The sequence below is a fragment of the Strigops habroptila genome, chromosome 7 (assembly GCF_004027225.2).
Source record: "Strigops habroptila isolate Jane chromosome 7, bStrHab1.2.pri, whole genome shotgun sequence".
Lineage (NCBI taxonomy): Eukaryota > Metazoa > Chordata > Aves > Psittaciformes > Psittacidae > Strigops > Strigops habroptila.
This window is the reverse complement of record NC_044283.2, coordinates 29,139,422-29,159,544: the sequence shown is the minus strand read 5'-3', so window position 1 is coordinate 29,159,544 and position 20,123 is coordinate 29,139,422. Positions and strand designations below refer to the sequence as shown.

Here is a 20,123-nt window from a genome sequence, read left to right as displayed (position 1 = left end):
GCAGGCTAGGAAGCCCACGCAGCTCCCGCAGCGCCCCCTCGCGGAGAGGATGAGCGTAACGCGAGGCGGGGCCCCGCGGTGTGAAGGCGGAGGGCAGCGGCTCGGCGCTGGGGGGGCTGCTCCTGCCTCCGGGCGGGCTGTGCGCTGTGAGCCCTAAAAGCGGTGCCGAGCCGGCCTGCGCAGTAAAGCATGCGGTGGGGTTCGGCTGGAACGGTGACCCCCGAGGACCCCCGAGGTTCTCTGGTGGCGAAAGGACCGCGGAGGTTGTCAGGCAGTGCCGGTGAAAGGTGGTCATGCTTCCCTCCACTGCGCCTGGGCGCGCCTCCCTGAGGCGGCTCCTGCCCGGTTCCAGGGTGGGCACCTCCCGTATGCAGACAGGCTGAGAAAGTTGGGGCTGTTCAGCCTGGAGAAGAGAAGGCTGCGTGGAGACCTCATAGCAGCCTTCCAGTATCTGAAGGGGGCCTATGAGGATGCTGGGAAGGGACTCTTCCTTAGGGACTGTAGTGGTAGGACAAGGGGTAATGGCTTCAAACTTAAATAGGGGAAGTTTAGATTAGATATAAGGAAGAAGTTCTTTACAGCGAGGGTGGTGAGGCACTGCAATGGGTTGCCCAAGGAAGTTGTGAATGCTCCATCCCTGGCAGTGTTCAAGGCCAGGTTGGACAGAGCCTTGGGTGACATGGTTTAGTGAGAGGTGTCCCTGCCCATGGCAGGGGTGTTGGAACTAGATGATCTTACGGTCCTTTCCAACCCAAACCATTCTATGATTCTATGATTGTAAGAGCAAAACTAACATCCTTTCAACTTGCATCTGTTTGTGTTCTCAACTGACCTCGTGGCACAGCTATTATTAAGTTTTATATCTTTTAGGAGACAAGTGTGTTCACAAAAGAATTGCAGGTATACTGGGGGGTTGCAAGATGCATGCAATACATTACTATATGACAGTAGCTTAGAATTTCAAATGACAGCAAAGTCCATCTCTGACCGCATGCTGTAATTCAATTTGGCCACAGCATTAATATAACTTCTGTGAAAAGCATTCAGATTCTGGCTTTCCTCCTAAGGAGAAGCACCCTTAGTTACTGGCAGTCTTTGATGCCACTGGTAATTCAGAGGGAACAGTTACTCTGTGACTAGTGATCATGAAATTTTGGATTTGGCATCTAACCATGAGAAATTATGTCCAAACCTGGCAGTAGCTACTGGTAGCCACTGCTGAATTCAGCGAGAACTGGAGCTACTTTCCAGTTCAAACTTTGCTGTGGTGGAGGCTCTCCACACCATTGATACTCTTAACTCATTTTTAGCATTATTAATGTAAATTAATATAGTATTTCTTCAGTGCTTGCATACAGAGTTAAGGCTGAAATCATTACAGATTACTTGAACTGTTTGATTTATTCATGTTAATACATAAGCATGTCTTTAGGGTATGGCTGATAAAATGTATTAGCCAGGCCACGACCAATAAAGAACAATAGAAAATGTCTTTTCCAAGCAATTGTTACACATTGCCAAAATGTAGATTTTTCATATTTAAAACTGTGATTTCTTCATTTCTGTATAGTTTTTCCACTTGACTGAAGGTATTAAACACAACTGACCAATGATGTCTTGCTCAATGTACTTCTATTTTCTGACTTAGAAAACAACCTCCTCTATACCTCTACAATATATCTTTTATGAGGGCCAAGGTTAAAAGAGAAGTTACAGTTTGGTAATTTCTCAATTCAGCCACAAAATGTAACTGCCTCTGGCTAGATCTATAAAGACTGGACAAGGCAGCCATAAAAGACTGGACAAGGTTTCTTGAAGCTGTGTTATTACTCAAACCCCTTCTAATTTCCTGTATTTAGCTGTTAATTCTGCTTAAGGGAAAAAACCCAACCAAACAAACAAACAAAAATGTAGTTTGTTAATGTTAAAATGTGGTTACACATGTTGAAACTGAACAGGTCATCTTCCAGGATGCACCGTGCCATTCTCTCCCCTCCTATTTCAGCTTCCCACAGACGCTCCTTAGAAAGGGCCTTTGATCTTCCAATAGTGACTTTAAATCATGACAAAATATTTTTAAAGCATGTATTACAAGCTATGTAATACAATCCCCAGCTTTACTGGAAGAAGATAGATTTATATGTTGAAAGTGACTGAAAGGATTGGGGAACAGGTAGATGATAGGGAAAATAGTACAGGCTTTCCTTGGGAAGAGGTGGGTTACTGTAGGTATGACTCTGAAATATAAAGGAGAAGAATGAGAAATAGCCCAGAAGGTACAGTCCAGAACAGGCTCCTTGCTCTGTTTCACTTCCAAAATTGTTTTTAAAATTTTGCCTTGATCTGTATTTGCTTAATATAAGATGCAGGAAAAGATTGGTTATCTGCGAATGATGAACACAGGAGAAGAGTCCTTCTGGTTTAAACATAAGGTCATGGGCCTTAGGTGGTGAAAATTATCTTAAACCCATGAACTCTGGTGGAACTTCACCAGTGTGTTTTTTATGGATATGGGAATCTTTTATCTGAGTAATGATGTTAAATGTTTTTTTCCTGCAGCCTGGAGCTACAGGAAACTGACGTATTTTTTAGAGTGCTGCATATGAAATATTCTCAAATTCTTTTGTCGTAGGTTTCCCCATATTCTTAATTCTGATGTTGGTTAGAGTGTTTTTAAAAAATACACTTAGGAAAAAGCCATCATCAGTCTTTCATGACAGCCACTAGTCTCTTTCTGCCTCTTAAACAAGTGAGCGCAAAGTTCTGTTTGCTCATTATCACTCTTCCTCATTTTAAGGATGACTATTTTTACTTTTCTATGGAACAGATACAGCTAATAAAAAATCCTGACTTCTGAAGAAAGTCCACATTATATCCACAATCTCAAATATCAATTCACTCCATCATTTAGTTGAAACCTTTTATAAGGTTGCTACAAATGCATTTGTGATAATCCTTTACTCCTGTAAGTTTCCTCCTGTTCGGTTTTGGAGAAGTCTTCCAGGAGCAGCAGATGAATCCCCAGATACTGTATTTCAAACTACATTCTGTATATCCGGTGTCAGGAAATGTGATGTAGGAAACAATCCTGCATTAATTGAAAGATGGGCTATTTAGCCTGTCAGGTCTTTTCCATTTATAATTTAGTGTACTCTCCATGTCCTGTGCTGCAGTTGTACTGTGTGAACTGCAATGTGAGTCTCCTGCACCTCAGGACAAAGACCTTCCATAGTGCAATCAGACCAGTCAGCAATTACACAGTGTCTTGGTATGTGACATCTTTCAAAGAACTGTGTAAATGTAAGAAGGCCTCAGATTAGGTCCACGAAGATTTTTTAAAGTATTTTTCCTTTTGATAATAACTTCAATAATTCACATGGACAATGTCCCTTTTTCTCCTTTCCTTTTGTGAAGTCTAATTACTTAGTGAAGAATGTCTGAAATGTTGTGTCATTTGACAGAATAAATGCCAAACAGATTTTGATTGCATATTATTCCACATAAAATGCAGGCTTATTTGTCTTCTAATATAGTCAGTTTAATGTTTATACAATGCAAGAGTAGAAATATACAAACTATTGATGCAAGTCCATTAAATAGGGTTGAACGTTACAGCCATTTTCAGCTTATCAGTTTCTAATACAATACAGACAATTACTGGTCAGGAATTCACTATACCTGTACTTTACTTCAAAAGAACGCTCTGAAGTGCTTATCATTAGAAGTTCTGGGTTTTTATTTCAAGGTGAACGATGAAAGCTTTTCCAACCAGAAACTATTTCCTTGTGACTATTAAGCACATTACAGAAAATATTGTGACGTCTACAGTTAATACACAGCCCAAACAAGACAATGTATCATAGATAACAGTCGTCTGAATTATACTTACTATCGAAGATGGTTTTGTGGGACCTGGTTGTTGGGCAAATGCTTCTTGTAGTTATGGGTCAAATGTTACAACACAGATACTTGCACTGGATTATCCCACAGACATTCCGAAAAGAACAACTGCATTACATAAACAATTACTATAAATACAGTCCTTCTCTCTAGCAGTATTTAGGTGGCAAATATAAGACTTCAGTCCTTACAAATACCAGAATATGTGTGTTACCCACATAAACTGCCCTCACAATTGTCAAGATACACGATTATGAAGATTTGGGTTAGAACAAATGTAATTTACAACATATGCCTAGAATAAATCTATAGTTTCTGAAGATTAGCTAATCAAAGGTATGGCCTTTCCTATATACAAGTAATAGGGTAACATTTAAAAATTAAAGTAGAAAGCTGTGGGAACAGCTAGGCGAGCCATTCTGGCAAGCTGCGTGGTTAAAGAGCGACAAGAGTATCTAGAAGATAAACCTCATGGTCATGAGCAAACCAAGCAGCAATTGTGTGAATGTGTGTGACTGATCGGGCCGGAAAACTGCCTGGGGAGTGAATGTATCCAGAATGGAATGTTTCGTGATTGAAAACAGTCACGTAGCCTGTTTGAGATGCTGCTTGGCTCCATAGCTCAGACCCGTATCTGTACCTTATAAATACGGATAGCTAGAACAATAAAAGATTCATTCAACCTGCTAAAAGCTGAGAGTTTGACTCTTGCGTTGAAGCAGACACCACAAATGGTGCCCTGTGTGAGGATCCTGGAAAAATAACAACCATTTGGACGTCCCCATGGTCCGACAGGGAAGTTTATACCGGTTGTCGCCTAGAAATAAGGTCAGTAATACCTGTGGAACAGGAAATTATGGGATCGTGGTAGAAATATGGGTCAAACTGAGTCAGCTGAGCAGAAGTTGTTTCTCAGGGTTTTGCAACAAGTTTAAAAATCCTCTGGTTTTAGACTATCAGAACATCAAGTAACAGCATTGCGTTGCGGCTTGTTGTACTTGGTTTCCACCTACCGGCTCTTTTAATGCACAAATGTGGGAGCGGGTTGGAGAGCACTTACAGACAAAAGGGCGATCAGGTATGGACAGTCCTGCCGAATTGGTTGTAACATGGAGATTTATTTATTCAGCTTTGCCTCAGTTACAGCCAGCTAAGGATGTGATGCTTAAATATGGTTCTATATAGCTGAAAAAGGAGAATAAGGAATTGGGACAGGAGGACAGTGATGAAAATATTTGTACATTGCCAGAGAAGGGCGATATGCCACAGATGAGTAAGCAGGATGATGATATTGACGATCCATTTGATCCTGGTCCCATAGATCCTGAAAAGGAATCAGATTTATATTCCCCATTAACTCCATTATGAGCATATACAGCAAATATGGTAAAAATACTACCGCTTGCTCAGACTTCTGCTCCACCATTGATTGACTTTGATTCAGAACCTGTTTCAATGAAAACTGTCACACCTGTTGTAAGGAAAACTGTTATGCAAAAGTGCATGGATAAGGTTATAGAGGAAGGTGACTTTTCAGGAAATTTACCCCAAGTGTTCCCATTTTTTTATAGACAAGATTCACAGGGACAACAGCAAGTTGTTTATGAAAATATGCCGTACTCTGTTTTTAAAGAATTAAAAAAGTCAGTACTGGAAAATGGAATTCAGAGTCCATATACGCTTGGATTGATTGAAATGATGGCTAGTGCAGGGTCTATGGTGCCTTGGGACTGGAAAACACTGGTGAGAACTATTTTAACACCAGCTCAATATGCTGTTTGGCAGTTAGAATATCATGATATGGTGTCAGCGCAGGTCCTTGATAATGTACAAAAAGGAGTGCCAATAGATACATTAGCAGGTGTGGGACCCTAGGCTCACCCTCATCAACAGGCACAATTGAGCCCTCTCGTTTTTCAACAGGCTGTCCGCATTGCAGTGAAAGCTTGGAGGCAAGTACCTGAATCAGGAAAAGGGACAGTCTCATTTTCAAATGTAAGGCAAGGGCCTCAAGAACAATATGTGTCTTTTATAGACCGATTGAACAATGCGATATAAAGACAAATAGATAATCCAGAGGCAGCTCGAGCTTTTTGATTTCAGTTAGCATATGAAAACGCAAATAGTGATTGCAAAGATGCTTTGGCTTCTGATAAAGACAAATTTACAGATCTTGCTGAATTTATCAAAACATGTCAAAATATTGGCACTGAGGCTTATAAGGCTGCTGTTCTTGCAACAACATTATCCAATTTGAACATACAAAACACAAAGTGTTTTAATTGTGGACAACAGGGGCACATCAGTAAAATGTATCCAGTGAAAAAACAAAAACAGAGAACAATATCGCCGTCTCAGTTGTATCCTCGATGTCAAAAAGGATACCACTGGGGAAATCAATGTAAATCAAAACTTGACGAAGACGGAAAGCCACTGCCAGAGAACAGCAAGAAGGGCGAGACCCGGTGCACCTCGATACAGCAGGATCTACAATGTAAACACACCACCACAGACCTTACTGCAGCAACAGCAGGCAGTGCTGGGCTGGATTTGACAGCAGCCACAGACACGGAATTAAATGCATCTGAAGTTCGTACAATAGCGACTGATGTTAGGGGACCTTTGCCCCCAGGGTATTTAGGCTTGATAATTGGTCGGTCTAGTACAACTTTGCAAGGCATAAAAATACACCCTGGAGTTATTGATTCTGACTATACTGGAGAAATAAAAATTATGGCTTCTACTTTAAATGGCTTATGCACAGTACCTGAAGGACAAAAACTAGCTCAATTAATTTTATTACCTGATTAGGTACTTCAGAGTTGTGTAATCGTCAGAAGGGATTTGGAAGCTCAGAAAAAGCAAACATATTTTGGACCAAAGAAATTTCAAGGAAGCAACCCATGTTAGAGTTAAAAATACAGGATAAATCTTTTACTGGACTTATTGATACCGGTGGTGATGTATCAGTTATAGCCCAGTCACAGTGGCTGACAGAGTGGCCTTTGGAACAGGCTTTAGCTACTGTGGCTGGCATTGGGGGAACACAAATTCCATTAAAAAGCAGTAAGATTGTTATGTGCTGTTACGCCAGATGGTGTAGAATCCTTTTTTCAGCCTTATGTACTTCCCATATCACTTAATTTATGGGGTCATGATTTACAAACACAGAGGAATTTAGTGCATACAACAGATGGGACAAATTTATTCTAATGGTCGCTGATCTAAAGCCCCTGCTCAAATTGACTTGGTTAACCGAACAGCCAGTTTGAGTCGATCAGTAACCTCTTACAGGGAAAAATTGGAACAAGCAAATTTATTAGCCATGAAACAAATGCAAGCAGGCCATGTGGTGCCTTCCACTAGTCCTTGGAACACTCTCATATTTGTGATACCAAAGAAATTTGGAAAATGAAGATTATTACAAGATTTACGGACTATTAATCATGTAATGCAGCCAATGGGCGCATTACAGCCTGGTGTGTCAAATCCCACAATGTTACCAAGGCATTGGTTTTTATTTATCATCGACCTAAAACATTGTTTCTTTACAATTTCATTACACCCTGAGGACTGTGATCATTTTGCTTTTTCCATTCCGTCTGTAAACTGTGCAGAACCTATGAAAAGATACCAGTGGACTGTGTTACCACAAGGCAAGATGAATAGTCCTACAATTTGTCAAGTTGTAGTCTCTACTGCAATTTCACCCGCAAGGGTTGCCTTTCTTGACACAATTATCTATCATTATATGGATGACATACTGGTTTGTGCAGCAGATGAGACTTATTTATCTCATTCAGTTCAACATTTACTTAAAGGCTTCAAACTTTTTGGTTTACAAATTGCAGAAGAAAAAATCCAGAAAATCCAACCTTGGAAATATCTTGGTTGGATTCTCACTGAAAGAACTGTGAAACCCCAAAAATTAAAATTCAATAATATAATTCATACACTAAATGATTTACAAAAGCTGTTGGGGACAATTAGTTGGGTTAGGCCTCTTCTGGGCATAACCACTTGGGAGCTGGACCCACTTTTTAATTTATTGAAAGACAATTCTGATTTGTCCTCTCCCGGTGTTTTAACACCAGAAGCCAAAGACTTCTTATGTAGGTAGAAGCACTTATGTAAGTGCTGTCTTATGCAGCAGAAAAGATAGAACAGTTACAAGGCAATTGGCTTGTTGAAGGTTTACCCATAAGCTTAGTGATCGCTAATTCATAAAAAAGACCCTTAGGTGTTATTTGTCAAATTGATCAAACTTTATTTTTTGGAAGGGCTGTTTTTGCCACACACTCATCACAAAACTGTTACTGAACCTCTTGATATGGTTATTGCCCTCATACTTAAAGATCGTTCTAGGGTACAACATCTTACAGGAAACGATCCTGCATGTCTTTTTTTACCTCTTTCTTCAACTGGTTTTGAATTCCTTTTTGCACAATCAATTTCATTTCAAGCAGCATTGGCTGATTTTATTGGAGACATTTGTTATGGAGTACCTAAACGTAAGATGTTTAAGGCACTCACAGATTTCAATTTAGTACAGCGACATATAGTTGTCCCGCAGCCTATTGCAGATGCTCGTACCATATTTGTAGATAGCTCTGATAAGACTGGTAAAGCTGTTGTTGTATGGCATGAAGGTTCCTGGCTTTCTTCTATCACATGGACTGAAGGGTCCACACAGGTTGTAGGAGTCACTGCTATTTTATGTGGTTTACAGTTGTTTCCGAATGAACCACTCAATATCGTTTGTGACTCAGAATATGTTGTTCGCTTAGTCCCTAGAATTCTGTTTAGCATTCTAAAGGAAATTGATAACAGATTGTTATTTGATGTTTTTGTTCTGTTGAAAACATGTCTGGAAGCACATTTGCAACCTGTTTTTGTGGATCACATTAGATCTCACTCGAATTTGCCTGGCCCCCTTGTTGAAGGTAATGTGATTGCAAACTCTTTGACTGTTAATACTGTCCAGTTTCATTCTGCTGTTGCTTTGCATTCCTTTTTTCATCAAAATGCTTCGGCTTTAATGAAACAATTTAATTTACGTCGCTCACAAGCACAACAGATTGTGCGGGCTTTCCTGGAATATCAGTCAACTGCTGCAGCACCATTGACCCTTGGGGTTAACCCTAGGGGTCTTCATGCAAATGAGATCTGATGTTACACACTATCCCGCTTTTGGCAATTTGCGTAATGTTCATGTTATGGTTGACACTTTTTCTCATATGATTTCAACATTAGCACATCGAGATAAAAACGGCCGGGCTGTAATTCGTCATTAGACTCAAGCCTTTGCCACCCTTGGGGTTCCTCAACAAATTAAAACCAACAATGGCCCTGCTTATACATCCCAAGCAGTAAATACCTTTTTACAACAATGGGGAGTGACTCACATTACTGGCATCCCACATTCCCCTATGGGACAAGGCGTTATTGAGCGGACACATGCCGTTCTTGAAAATATGCTGAGAAAACAAAAAAGAGAGAATATGGCTCCCCAAGAAAAATTAGATAATGCAATTTATACTCTAAATTTTTTAAATTGTTCTACCTCCACTTCTTTTAATTCACAGATCCCTGTCACTGCTGTAAAATGGTGCTTTGGAGCCCAAACCATCCTTGAGGTGCGTGCTAAGGTCTGGTATCGTGACCCTCTTGGACCACCTTATTGGCAAGGGCTGGTGGAACCAATAGCCTGGGGTAGGGAATATACTTGTGTTCTTCTGGCTACAGGTCCCAGGTGGCTGCTGGCCAAATTCATCAAACCTTAGCGTGAGTTGGATGGACAAACTCAAGAATCCTACGTCCAAGATGCAGACCCTATCATTGGAGACTTTCACCCATTTTTGTCCACAGAAACGGAAGCGGAATGAAACAGGATATCACCTGGGGACAGTTGAAGAGGTTGCAACAAACAGCAAGTAACATGATGGCTGCTGTGGGAGCAGAGCCATCCCCTGTCAACATCTTTGTGACATATTTGGCAATCATATCTTCCAATTCAGTTGTAAGAATCTGGCTTTTCCTTTTAATTGTAACTATTGCATCTGCCCAAAACATCTATTGGGCCCATGTGGTTACTCCTCCTGTTTTTAGACCTTTGGCGTGGTGGGATGTTGATGTGCCTATATCAAACAATGACACAGACTGGGTTGGAAGGGTATGGCTACCACCTAAAGGCATGTTGACCGAAGGACAGGAATGGTTTCAGTTGAATGAGACACTAACTTACATGGCAGACTTATATACCTTACCGTTTCAAATGAATTGAAGGGATGTGTGCAGATTGAACTTCAAAAGCATTTGTTTTATCATCCCCACTACAATCACCGATCAGGACCATCTGCCAATTTAACATTTATTACAATCCCTGGGGTAGCAGGTAAAACAGTTATGAATTACACAAATAATATATCATGGCAACCACCATCACATTTACCCTTTTGTATGTCTGAAAAAACATCAAAGGTAAAATGGTCTCCTTGCCGCTTACTGAGTCCTGGTGTAGTCTTTTTTGGCAACCTTACCATTTATGATTGGGGACCAAGGGGACACATAAAAACAAACACCTCCCAGAAAATTGAATTTGGAGATGTCTCAGCAAATCCATTGAGATGGTCAGAAGGTGGTTTATCTGGACCAGTATTGCAGGTCCAAAGTCATGGACATATTAGTCTGAGGCATCATGATGTCTGGAAGGTAGCATTGCCTTTTTTGCCTCACGTTATTTTTCAAGGCGCTTATACATCTGTCCATTACCAGGATTTTTCTATTGTCTTAGAACAACATATACTAATAGTAGTGTAATGATTTGCAGTTCCCATCCTTATGCTTTTTTAATTATGGAATCACTAAATATTAGTGAGATAGATCATGCTTACCAAATCGTTATACATAAACCCTTATTCATCAGTTGTCTTTATGGCTAAACATGTTACCGACTTACACATTACCTGTATCATGACCGTACATAGATGGTCGGAACTGTGGTTACCAGTTAATTTGACAAGAACATGGAAAAATGGGAATAGTTTACGACAGCTGGCACATAAGATACAAGCAACTGAAAACCAAAGACGTAAACGTTTTTTAGGATGGCTTATTGCTTTTGTAGTATCAGCTATTGTTATATTGGCTAGTGCTGCTATAGCTACCACAGCATTAGCAAAATCTGTATATACTGCACACGAAGTAGGCCAGGTTTTAGGCAATGTAATGCATGAATTGGAGATACAGATGGAAATTGATCAACAAGTTTTGGCTCATTTAGATGCTTTAGAAGCTGCTCTTTTATGGCTAGGAGATAAACAGAAAGCTTTAAATACACATATGCAATTACACTGTGATTGGGAGCACAAAGGACACGGACTATGCGTCACGCCTTTGACATGGAACAGTTCTTGGAATCAGTGGGACGAGGTTAAGAAACATATTCAGGGAGCATTTGCTGTAAATATAGAAGGCAAGATTCAGAGTCTGTCTTATGCTTTAAAGCACCAATGAACTGCAGCGCAACAGCTAGCATCTCAGTCAGTGCTTGATGATTTATCAAATAGTGTGCAATGGCTTAATCTTAACAATTGGTTTAAAGGCCTAAATCTCCGTGTTCGGATTTTTGTTGGCATTGGATGCTTGTGTTTTATTTTATGTTTTCTAGCTTTCCACCTCTTCTGGAGACTCATTGTTGGCCTCCGAAGAACCGAAGCCAGAGTTCTTGCCGCCCTCCTTGTAAACCCGATGTTCCGCAGCAAAAAAGGGGGAGATGTCGGAACAGCTAGCCGAACCGTTCCAGCAAGCTGCATGATTAAAGAGTGACAAGAGTATCTAGAAGATAAACCTCATGGTCATGAGCAAACCAAGCAGCAATTGTGTGAATGTGTATGGCTGATCGGGCCGTAAAACCGCCTGGGGAGTGAATGTATCCAGAATGGAATGTTTCATGACTGAAAACAGTCACGTAGCCTGTTTGAGATGCTGCTTGGCTCCATAACTCAGACCCATACCTGTACCTTATAAATACGGATAGCTAGAACAATAAAAGTTTCATTCAATCTGCTAACAGCCGAGAGTTTGACTCTTTCATTGAAGCAGACGCCACAGAAAGCTGTACATTTTGTACAGTTTTTCAAATATATTCTCACTTATTTGAGTTTATTTCAATTTTGAATCCATTTACACAACTGTTTTCAAAGGATGGAGTTCACATGGAAGACAACAGTGAAATACAAAGCACAGTACTCTTGTGTGACTGCCCCATTTTACAGGTGGCAGTTACTGAGCAAGGACATCAACCAGCTTATGATTTCCTAGGAGCTATTTACATCAGTCAGCTTTAGGTGTGTAGCTGGTTTAGTCCACAGCTAGTCTTCCTGTTCTCTTTGCTGCCAAAAGGGAAAGCAAATTTTCTCATGCAGTATATTCTAACCAGAAGCTTCTCTTAATGACCTTTTGGGTTGGCATTTTTTTATTGGCTGTACAAAGAGAAGCCAACTAGCTCAGCTGACTGACACTGGGCAATATATATGTGCTTCTTACTGTCAACATTGCTCCTCTTCAGATCTTGCTCAATACAGCTTTAATTTATCCTGTTTCTACTGAAATATAATACCTTCACAAATCCAGCCCTTATCTTTTGTTAGGGGTGAGACATTCCAAACCACTCAGTAGACTCCACCTCATGTTAAATGTAACTCTTAAGTACTAACACACGTTTATGTAGTGCACTGAATATGCTAACATATAGCTCGAAGCTGGACAAAATTACTCTCAATTTTATGAATTTTTAAAAGTCTATCACTTGCCTACAAATTGCAGTAGTCAACAACTACTGTTTACATAGTATTTTGTTAACTCTTTGTCCAGAGATAGAGAAGAGACATAACAATTTCTGTTCCCTAACCAGGTCTGTTCATATACATAAGCAATAAAGTGCAAGAAAGATGCTAATGATACAAAAGAAAAGAAGTTTCGAAAGGTCTGACAAATAAAGTGATTCTCCTTAAGAACATTCCCTTTCTATTTCTAAGGCAGCATCACAAGTAATGGGAGGACCAAAGGGAGTACTAAATGTTCTGAGGGAAAATAATGTAAGTGCACAGGTGTGAAGTTGGTCCTGTGGTACCTGAATGCAAAACTGCAATTCATCAGGGTGAGGGTTTGATTCTTGTGTTGACGCAGGTGTGATCCCTGTAACAGAGTTCTATATTTGTATCTTATATCTATATTTATATCTATATTCCATTTGAAAATGGAAATGTGCATCATTCTCATACAGAACTAATTTGGTTGCTTTCTTTTATCTACTTCCACAATATAAATTAACTGTTAATGCTCTTAATGCAATAAAAATATTTGCAGCTATTAATGAAAGATAGTTTATACCTCCATGAACATATGAGCAAATGCTGAACTCTACTTACATATGCAATCACAACTGACTATGAGAATTACTAGTTCTGTGTTGAAAGTCTCATATATTTGTAAGTATTTGCTAGAGTGAGGCCCTCCTAATATATATAAATGAACACTCAATCACTATGTAAAAAGTATGTTCCATTTTTTACTTATATGTAAAATTAAAAAGCAGATACTGCGTATCACTTACTATCTTTTTGATCAGATGATTTATGAAATGCTGGTCAGTGAAAGTCAACCAGTCATCTTAATGTTAGAAAATGTATCTTTAGGACAAAGGACACAGGGAGAGACACAAAAGGTTGGAAGCATAGAAGCATATTCTCATAAGTACCAAGCAATCCCTATTGTTGGATGACCAGATTGAATCATCGTTTAGGTAGGTGTCATCAAAGTTCACAATTTTCAAGTCCTTCTTAAGGTACATTTCATTGAGTTTGTTTAGTGTTCGAGCAAAGGTATATTTAGATGCACAACTATATGCTTCCAGGTTGTAGACTTTGTGGAAATGCATATCAAAATACGGATTATCCTAAAGAAATAGAGAGAGAATGAAATTATTACACGCTTTACAGGTATTAGAATGGCAATCTGTTGTTCTCCGCCCAGCTACCTTCACGGCTTTTTCTCCATTTGATTTTTTCCATTTGAAAAGGACTTTGCCTGCTTGTCCTATTGATACTAAAGGGTCATTTAAAACTTCACAAAGTGGCATTTATAATTAGCTGCAATTCTTTGCCATTAGGAGTTTTGCCTGAGTAGAACTTTCAGAATTTGGCCAAGCAGTACGCTGCACTTTATTGGGATTATAAAATCTTGTTTTGAAATGAACCAATTTGTCATGTTGCCTAAAACACACTATATGAAAAGCACTTGCCTTGGACTATAACGATATCTGCCTGTCAGAAGAATATTGATTGCCCTTCCTGCCTAAATTGTAATTCTCTGTGCTTTCTGGCTCTTTGGCACGATTAATCCTAGCAGCAGCTAGTTCTGTTAAACTCTATGGATATGAAAAACTGTTATGAATATTTATAGCAGAGCTAATCACCATATGATTATGAGTTTGAGGTTCATTTATGCTTTTCTTTAACTAGAAATGAGACAGATTTTGATCATACCAGTTGAGGAAGGCTGATTCATCTCTGAAGGATATTTTAGCACAACACTTCAGAAAAAAGCTAACGTAAGTTTATGCAGGCAAGTGATAAGGAAATCCTCTGGCTGCCTTGGCTGGGGAATGGATGGGAACATATCCAGAAGCAAGATAACTTGGAGAGGGGATGTGAAGGATTATTAGTTTTGGCTTCCCCCCCCTCCTTTGGCCTAAACTGCAAAGAGCTCACAGGGTGCAGGGATACTCTGAAGCCAAGCTCACCTCCTCCATCTCCCAGGTTCCTAGTTTTAGGCTCGAGCGTGATGTGCATATTGTGCATAGGACAGAATGACAACAAGCACAGTTTGTCATTTTCCTTGGAACAAGGCTCTGAAACCTCTCTTGGGGGTTCTTGATTTCTCTTTCACTAGCATCATATAACCTGAATTCTATTTTATGTTTGTTTGAAAGCACTTTGAAAGGGAAAAAGGTAATTTTTTTCCTGGACTACATTTATTATGCATGGGCAACCATTAAAATGACTTCTCACACATGCGGTAAGATATTCTCCTCAGCGTATTCTTCTAGCTTTTGTAAAATAGGATTTAATTCTACTTTTGGTGTTGTTCTGTAATGTGCTACTGCAGCCACATTTTACCTTTCTGAACTTGGATCTGAGAGATGAGGACTTTTTTAGCAGTAAGATCAGCCCCATCTAGCCAAAGCAGTTTCATATTTACACACACAAACACACAAATATTTAATTGATCCAAGAAATGTGAGATTAAGCTGTGTGAAAGAGGCACAGTTTCGTGCACTGCTACACCAAACAATACACTTGTGTTATATTGACTTTGTCACACAGAGAACAGGTTCATACAGTCAAATGACAGGGTCATAGTCTTCATAAAAATATTTAACGAAGTTTTGTTTTCAAAGACAAATTAAAATCTATGGGATTAACTCAAATTTACACTGGGAGCTGCATGTAGATGACTTTTATTCCCAGTTATGATGAACAAATTAGAAAACATCCAGCTTCTCCCTCAGATCTCAACTGGAGAGATCAAGAAGATTACAACAAACAAGAAAATCTCTCCTTCCTCTTTCCCTGCAACAGCAATGTGGAGCCTCTCACAGGCAATAAAGCCAAAATTCTGTGGAGGTTTGATTTATTTTGGGTTTTACACAACTTTCTTTTTCATATAATGAATTTTAATTGCATTTTAGTACTTGTATCCCAAATTGCAACACAAGAAAAATATATGCTATTATATGTATTTAATAATACATAACACTTACAGTATCTGCTTCTTTTCCATCAATCATCTCCAGATCTTTCAAAAACCACTTTTCAATTATTTCATATTTCTCCTCTTGATCCACTCGCAAGTGTTTAACCATACATATTTCTACTTCTTCATTTTTAGTCACTGCAAGAAAATATTAGTTTAGATATGCAAGCAAGTACTTCTGAGAAGTTCCTATAATAAAAGACTTAAACAAACTACATTTTAGATAATAACTTAAATGATGATGTGCAGGGCTGCATAAGGCTAATCTGGACTTAATACTTTTATTTTGCCCACGTAGTAGGAAAAGCACGACGTTCTCTGTCTGTGAAACCTGTCAGGTTTTAGTAGGTTCAGGATTTACCTTGCTCGTTGTAGAATCACAGAATGAACCATAGAATGGTTCGGGTTGGAAAGGAGCTTAACATCATCTAGTTCCAACCCGGCAGGGACACCTCACACTAGACCCTGTGACCCAAGGCTCTGTCCCACCTGGCCTTGAACACCGCCAGGGATGGAGCATTCACAACTTGCTTGGGCAACCCATTCCAGTGCCTCACCACCCTCACTGTAAAGAACTTCTTTCTTACATCTAACCTGAACTTACCCTGTGTAAGTTTGAACCCGTTACCCCTTGTCCTGTCACTACAGTCTCTGATGAAGAGTCCTTGTGAAAAGAGAATTTTGTCTGTGAAAAAGCCTTTCATCTGAAATCACTAGCAGTGCAATGACAGCCTAATTCTGGCCCTAGATTAGTGTGATAATCCACTTCTACTTACTTCAAGGGCAATCTTTTTGGGGTGCTGGACTCAAAACAGAAAATGGCAAAATCACTACCAGTGCTCTGTTTTTATATGACTTGTGCCATACTTTCCGTTCTGTGGATGAAGTTCTCCTACAAAGCCATTACTTTTTCAAAGCAAAACTCTCATTTCCCTATAAAATATGTAAGTAGGCCATTTAACAAAAATAACATCAAAAATATTTCTTAAAGCTTCAAGTTGTCCAGTGTTACCTTTGCAGAATTCACTATTTTCTGAATTAGGCAGGAAATGAGAGTAAAAGGAGCACAAAGGCACTCTTTGCAATAACTACCATTATTAATGGATTACATTGAGTGCCATGTAGGAGATTGGATTTCTGTAACGCATGATAATGAGTGTGAAAAGCACCGGAGCCTGAACAATCTCCTGTACATCCAGCATGATGGCTGCAAGACAGGCCACTTCCCCCAGCCACCCAGTAGCCTAAGGTAAGGGTGAGATGCCACCTGTGTCTGGCAGGAGCATTTCAACATCATAGCACGAGGGTACAGACACAGGAGCAAAACTTTTTTATTTCTAAATACTGCCTGAATTTTTGAAAACCTACTTTGAAACGTATTTTATCTTATTCCTGTTAAAACATCTCTTCTTACCTGTTTATAAGAAAATTGTTTTAAATAAAGACAAAGAAAAGATAGATGTTGGAGATATGCCTTCTTTCCATTGCCAAGAAAACCAGTGGAAAATTTATTTAATGAACTTATTAATGAATTTATTAGAATTTCTCTCATTTATTATAATTTCTATAGCTTCCCTGCCTGGGAAATACAAATCACTGTTGCTTTTTTCCTAGTCCTATCAGTCATCGTTGCTCAATAATTTTTAACCTAAGGACAACTATTGTGTTGCCTTCTGCGGAGAAGTTACAATGGTTTCCATTTGCAAGCAAATCTAGTAGTGTACTCTTAGAAAGTTCTCTTCATACTTTCAATTTCTCCCATTTTATTTGTTTGTTTGCTTGCTTGCTTATGAGGGAATATGTTGTCTGCCTCAAAGTTAGAACAAAAGGAAGCAAGCACAAGCCCAAGAGCCCCCAGTCCTGTTGGAAATACAAGGGGATGTCCTAGTGGCCCCCAGGTCCCATCCCACATGCTGCCACTTCTCTACCCCTCAGTCAGAAGCAGAAATTGTATGACAGAAGGACAGAGCATAGATGTATTAGCAGCAGTGAAACCAGGAGTGTGTCCTGCCCAGTGGTGAAACTTGGGTGAACTACTTTCAACAACAACAGCAACAAAATATTCTTTACTTTCCCTGCATTTTACATATTGCTTGTTCTTCACTCAGTTAATAGAATTAAAGACAATGTAATTTTTTTATGTAGAACATGAGCTGAGATCTACCAGTTCTATTAAACTCTGAAAAATTCTATTGGGGAGAGTTGGGGAGGGTATGGTAATGCCTTCGTAGAGCACCAACTATTTCTTAAGGTCTTCCATGGACTGAACATCTTTTTCAGAGTCTGTTGGACAACATGATGTTATCCCTACCATTCTTCTCAGGCACACCAATACTGGGTTGTGAAAATCCCAGAATGTGGTTACGTTTCAACTTTGTGTTCTTCCAGGGTTTATAAAGCATTTAGTGGAAGGGTACTATTGCCTTCACACAAGAACTGGGACTTGCTATTGTGAAAAGGAAGGGAAATAATCTTGGACAAAAATAATCTTGCACAAAAATAAGATTGTTCAATTATCCACAGTAAGATTCTGTTGTAACACAGATTTCAGAAGGCACAGACTTCTAGTTTTGCCTATAGTTTGACTGATTTTCTAATTTTTTTTTTTTTTTATGGTAATTTGAACTCAACAAGCATAGACTGAGGTTGCATTGCAGGGATAAGATTTTAGATAATGTGTTTTGCTCCTACAGAATCACAGCAGATTACAGTAGCTGCTGGCAGCCGGACGCAACCCATCTTTCAGAATCACATTTCCACTCTACTCACCACTTACTTGACTATGCCTGAATATATTAAGAGAGTTTAATACTGGATACTGGAGAGATCCCACTCTTAATACTCTACAGAAGTATTCCTTTATGCTTCAGAGACTTCCAATCAGTTGATCTGATTAAAAGCTTTCTTTAATGGCTTGGTCTCCTCTGCCTTAGTAAGAGTTTTTTAGTAGAGATTTTAAAGGTGTATAATGTTATGTCTCCTCTTTGGATGCTTCATAATAGTGAAATGCTTATGTACCACATGCAACTAAACATACTTCTACCAGACAGTTTTATAAACTGTCAACCAGGTTGGTATTTCTGTACATTTAGAAGCTCTATGATGTTCAGGAATCAATTTCTTAAAACTGTTTTTACAATTCTAAAATACAAAGCCTCTTCTATTAAAATTACATGTGTGCAGGGAACACAGCTTGCTCAGTATTTCCAGTAATCTGTAAAACAATTTAAATGTTCTGAAGACTTCAGATGTTTAGAAAGATAATGCTGACAGAATACGGTTGACATCATCCCATATTGGATGTTAACCCAATCTATGTCTCAAGTGGATAGGTTATTTCTATCTGTTATATGTATTTTGAACCTGAAGAGGAAACAGACTGGAAAGAAGCATTCACATCAACCTGCCTACTTAGGGTACTCTTTTTGAGTATCCTTCAGTGTTGTGAAGTAAAACCAAAGACAAATAAGCTTTTCTGAAACTTTGTTCTAAAAACATTTTGAAAGAGATACTTTTGAAATTACACTTAAGTAGCCAGATAAGTCAGTTTATCACAGCAATCTTGTTTCACTCACAGTTCATGCTAATTACTAATTCAGATGTGTATTTATTTAAACCACGAGCCTAGTTTATTGTTCCCGGAGTGACTGGGACAATATGTGGAACATTAGACCAAGACAAGGGGTGGTGCAGAAGCTCTAGAAGTCACACATATCTCCCGCAGTGCTAATATATGGTTACGCTTTCTTATGGAAAGCCTATCCAGAACTATAGGAATGGCTTGCTCGTGTAGCAGCAGACCGGACATCCTCGCACCCCCCGCACCCCTGCCGCCTGGACGCTGCCCTTCCCGTCGCAAACCCGCTGGTTCTCGCCGGGTTCCCTTGCCCCGCTGCCCCGGTACCTGCGGCGCACAGGTAGCAGCGCCCCGCGCCCGAGCCCTCCACCTCGATGAACTCCTGCAGCCTCCGCCGCCGGGGCCCGAACAGTCTCTTCGCCAGGTCCTCCTTCACCAGCGAGGACATCGTCCTCCTTTCACCTTCCCTTCCCGATGGAGCGGCTCAGCGGCGGGTACCGGCCCCCCGCGTCCCGCAGCCGCCGGCCCGCACCAGGCGTCCGCGGGGCACCGCGGTGGAGGCTGCCCCCGGGCCGCGCGGGGCCCCCGGCCGCAGGGGAGGCATCGCCAGCCGCGGCCCCGGCGGGACCACCCGCTCCCTCCCGGCCAGCCCCCTCCGCCGCCGGGGACAGCCGCCGTTAAGGCTCCGGCCGCCGGCGCGGGGAGAGGCGGGCCGCGGATCTCCCCGCCCCACGCGTGTCCGCCCGCCCCCCGTTCAGCCGGGGCCGGAGTCGCCCCGGCGGGGCGCAACCCTCGCAGGAGGCCGGCGCTGGCTCGGCTGCCCCGTTGG

General features: G+C 40.4%; 1 protein-coding gene across 1 annotated transcript; it reads right to left on the bottom strand.

Moving 5' to 3' along the window:
• Positions 1-13,453: 13,453 nt before the first annotated feature.
• Positions 13,454-19,742, bottom strand: EXOC1L (exocyst complex component 1 like). Its single transcript, XM_030493097.1, has 3 exons — positions 19,622-19,742; positions 15,725-15,855; positions 13,454-13,858 (listed from the first exon to the last, which is right to left on the bottom strand). The coding sequence occupies exons 1-3, from the start codon at positions 19,740-19,742 to the stop codon at positions 13,595-13,597; spliced, it is 516 nt and encodes a 171-aa protein (XP_030348957.1). The 3' UTR covers positions 13,454-13,594.
• Positions 19,743-20,123: the final 381 nt, after the last annotated feature.

What these genes read in the sequence shown, in the direction of transcription:
- EXOC1L (XM_030493097.1), bottom strand. Translation starts at nt 19,742, where the DNA reads ATGTCCTCGCTGGTGAAGGAGGACCTGGCGAAGAGACTGTTCGGGCCC. An exon ending in CTGCTACCTGTGCGCCGCAG is followed by an intron (nt 15,856 to 19,621) that starts GTACCGGGGCAG and finishes ATTTTCTTGCAG; the next exon opens with TGACTAAAAATGAAGAAGTA. An exon ending in ATGGAAAAGAAGCAGATACT is followed by an intron (nt 13,859 to 15,724) that starts GTAAGTGTTATG and finishes CTATTTCTTTAG; the next exon opens with GATAATCCGTATTTTGATAT.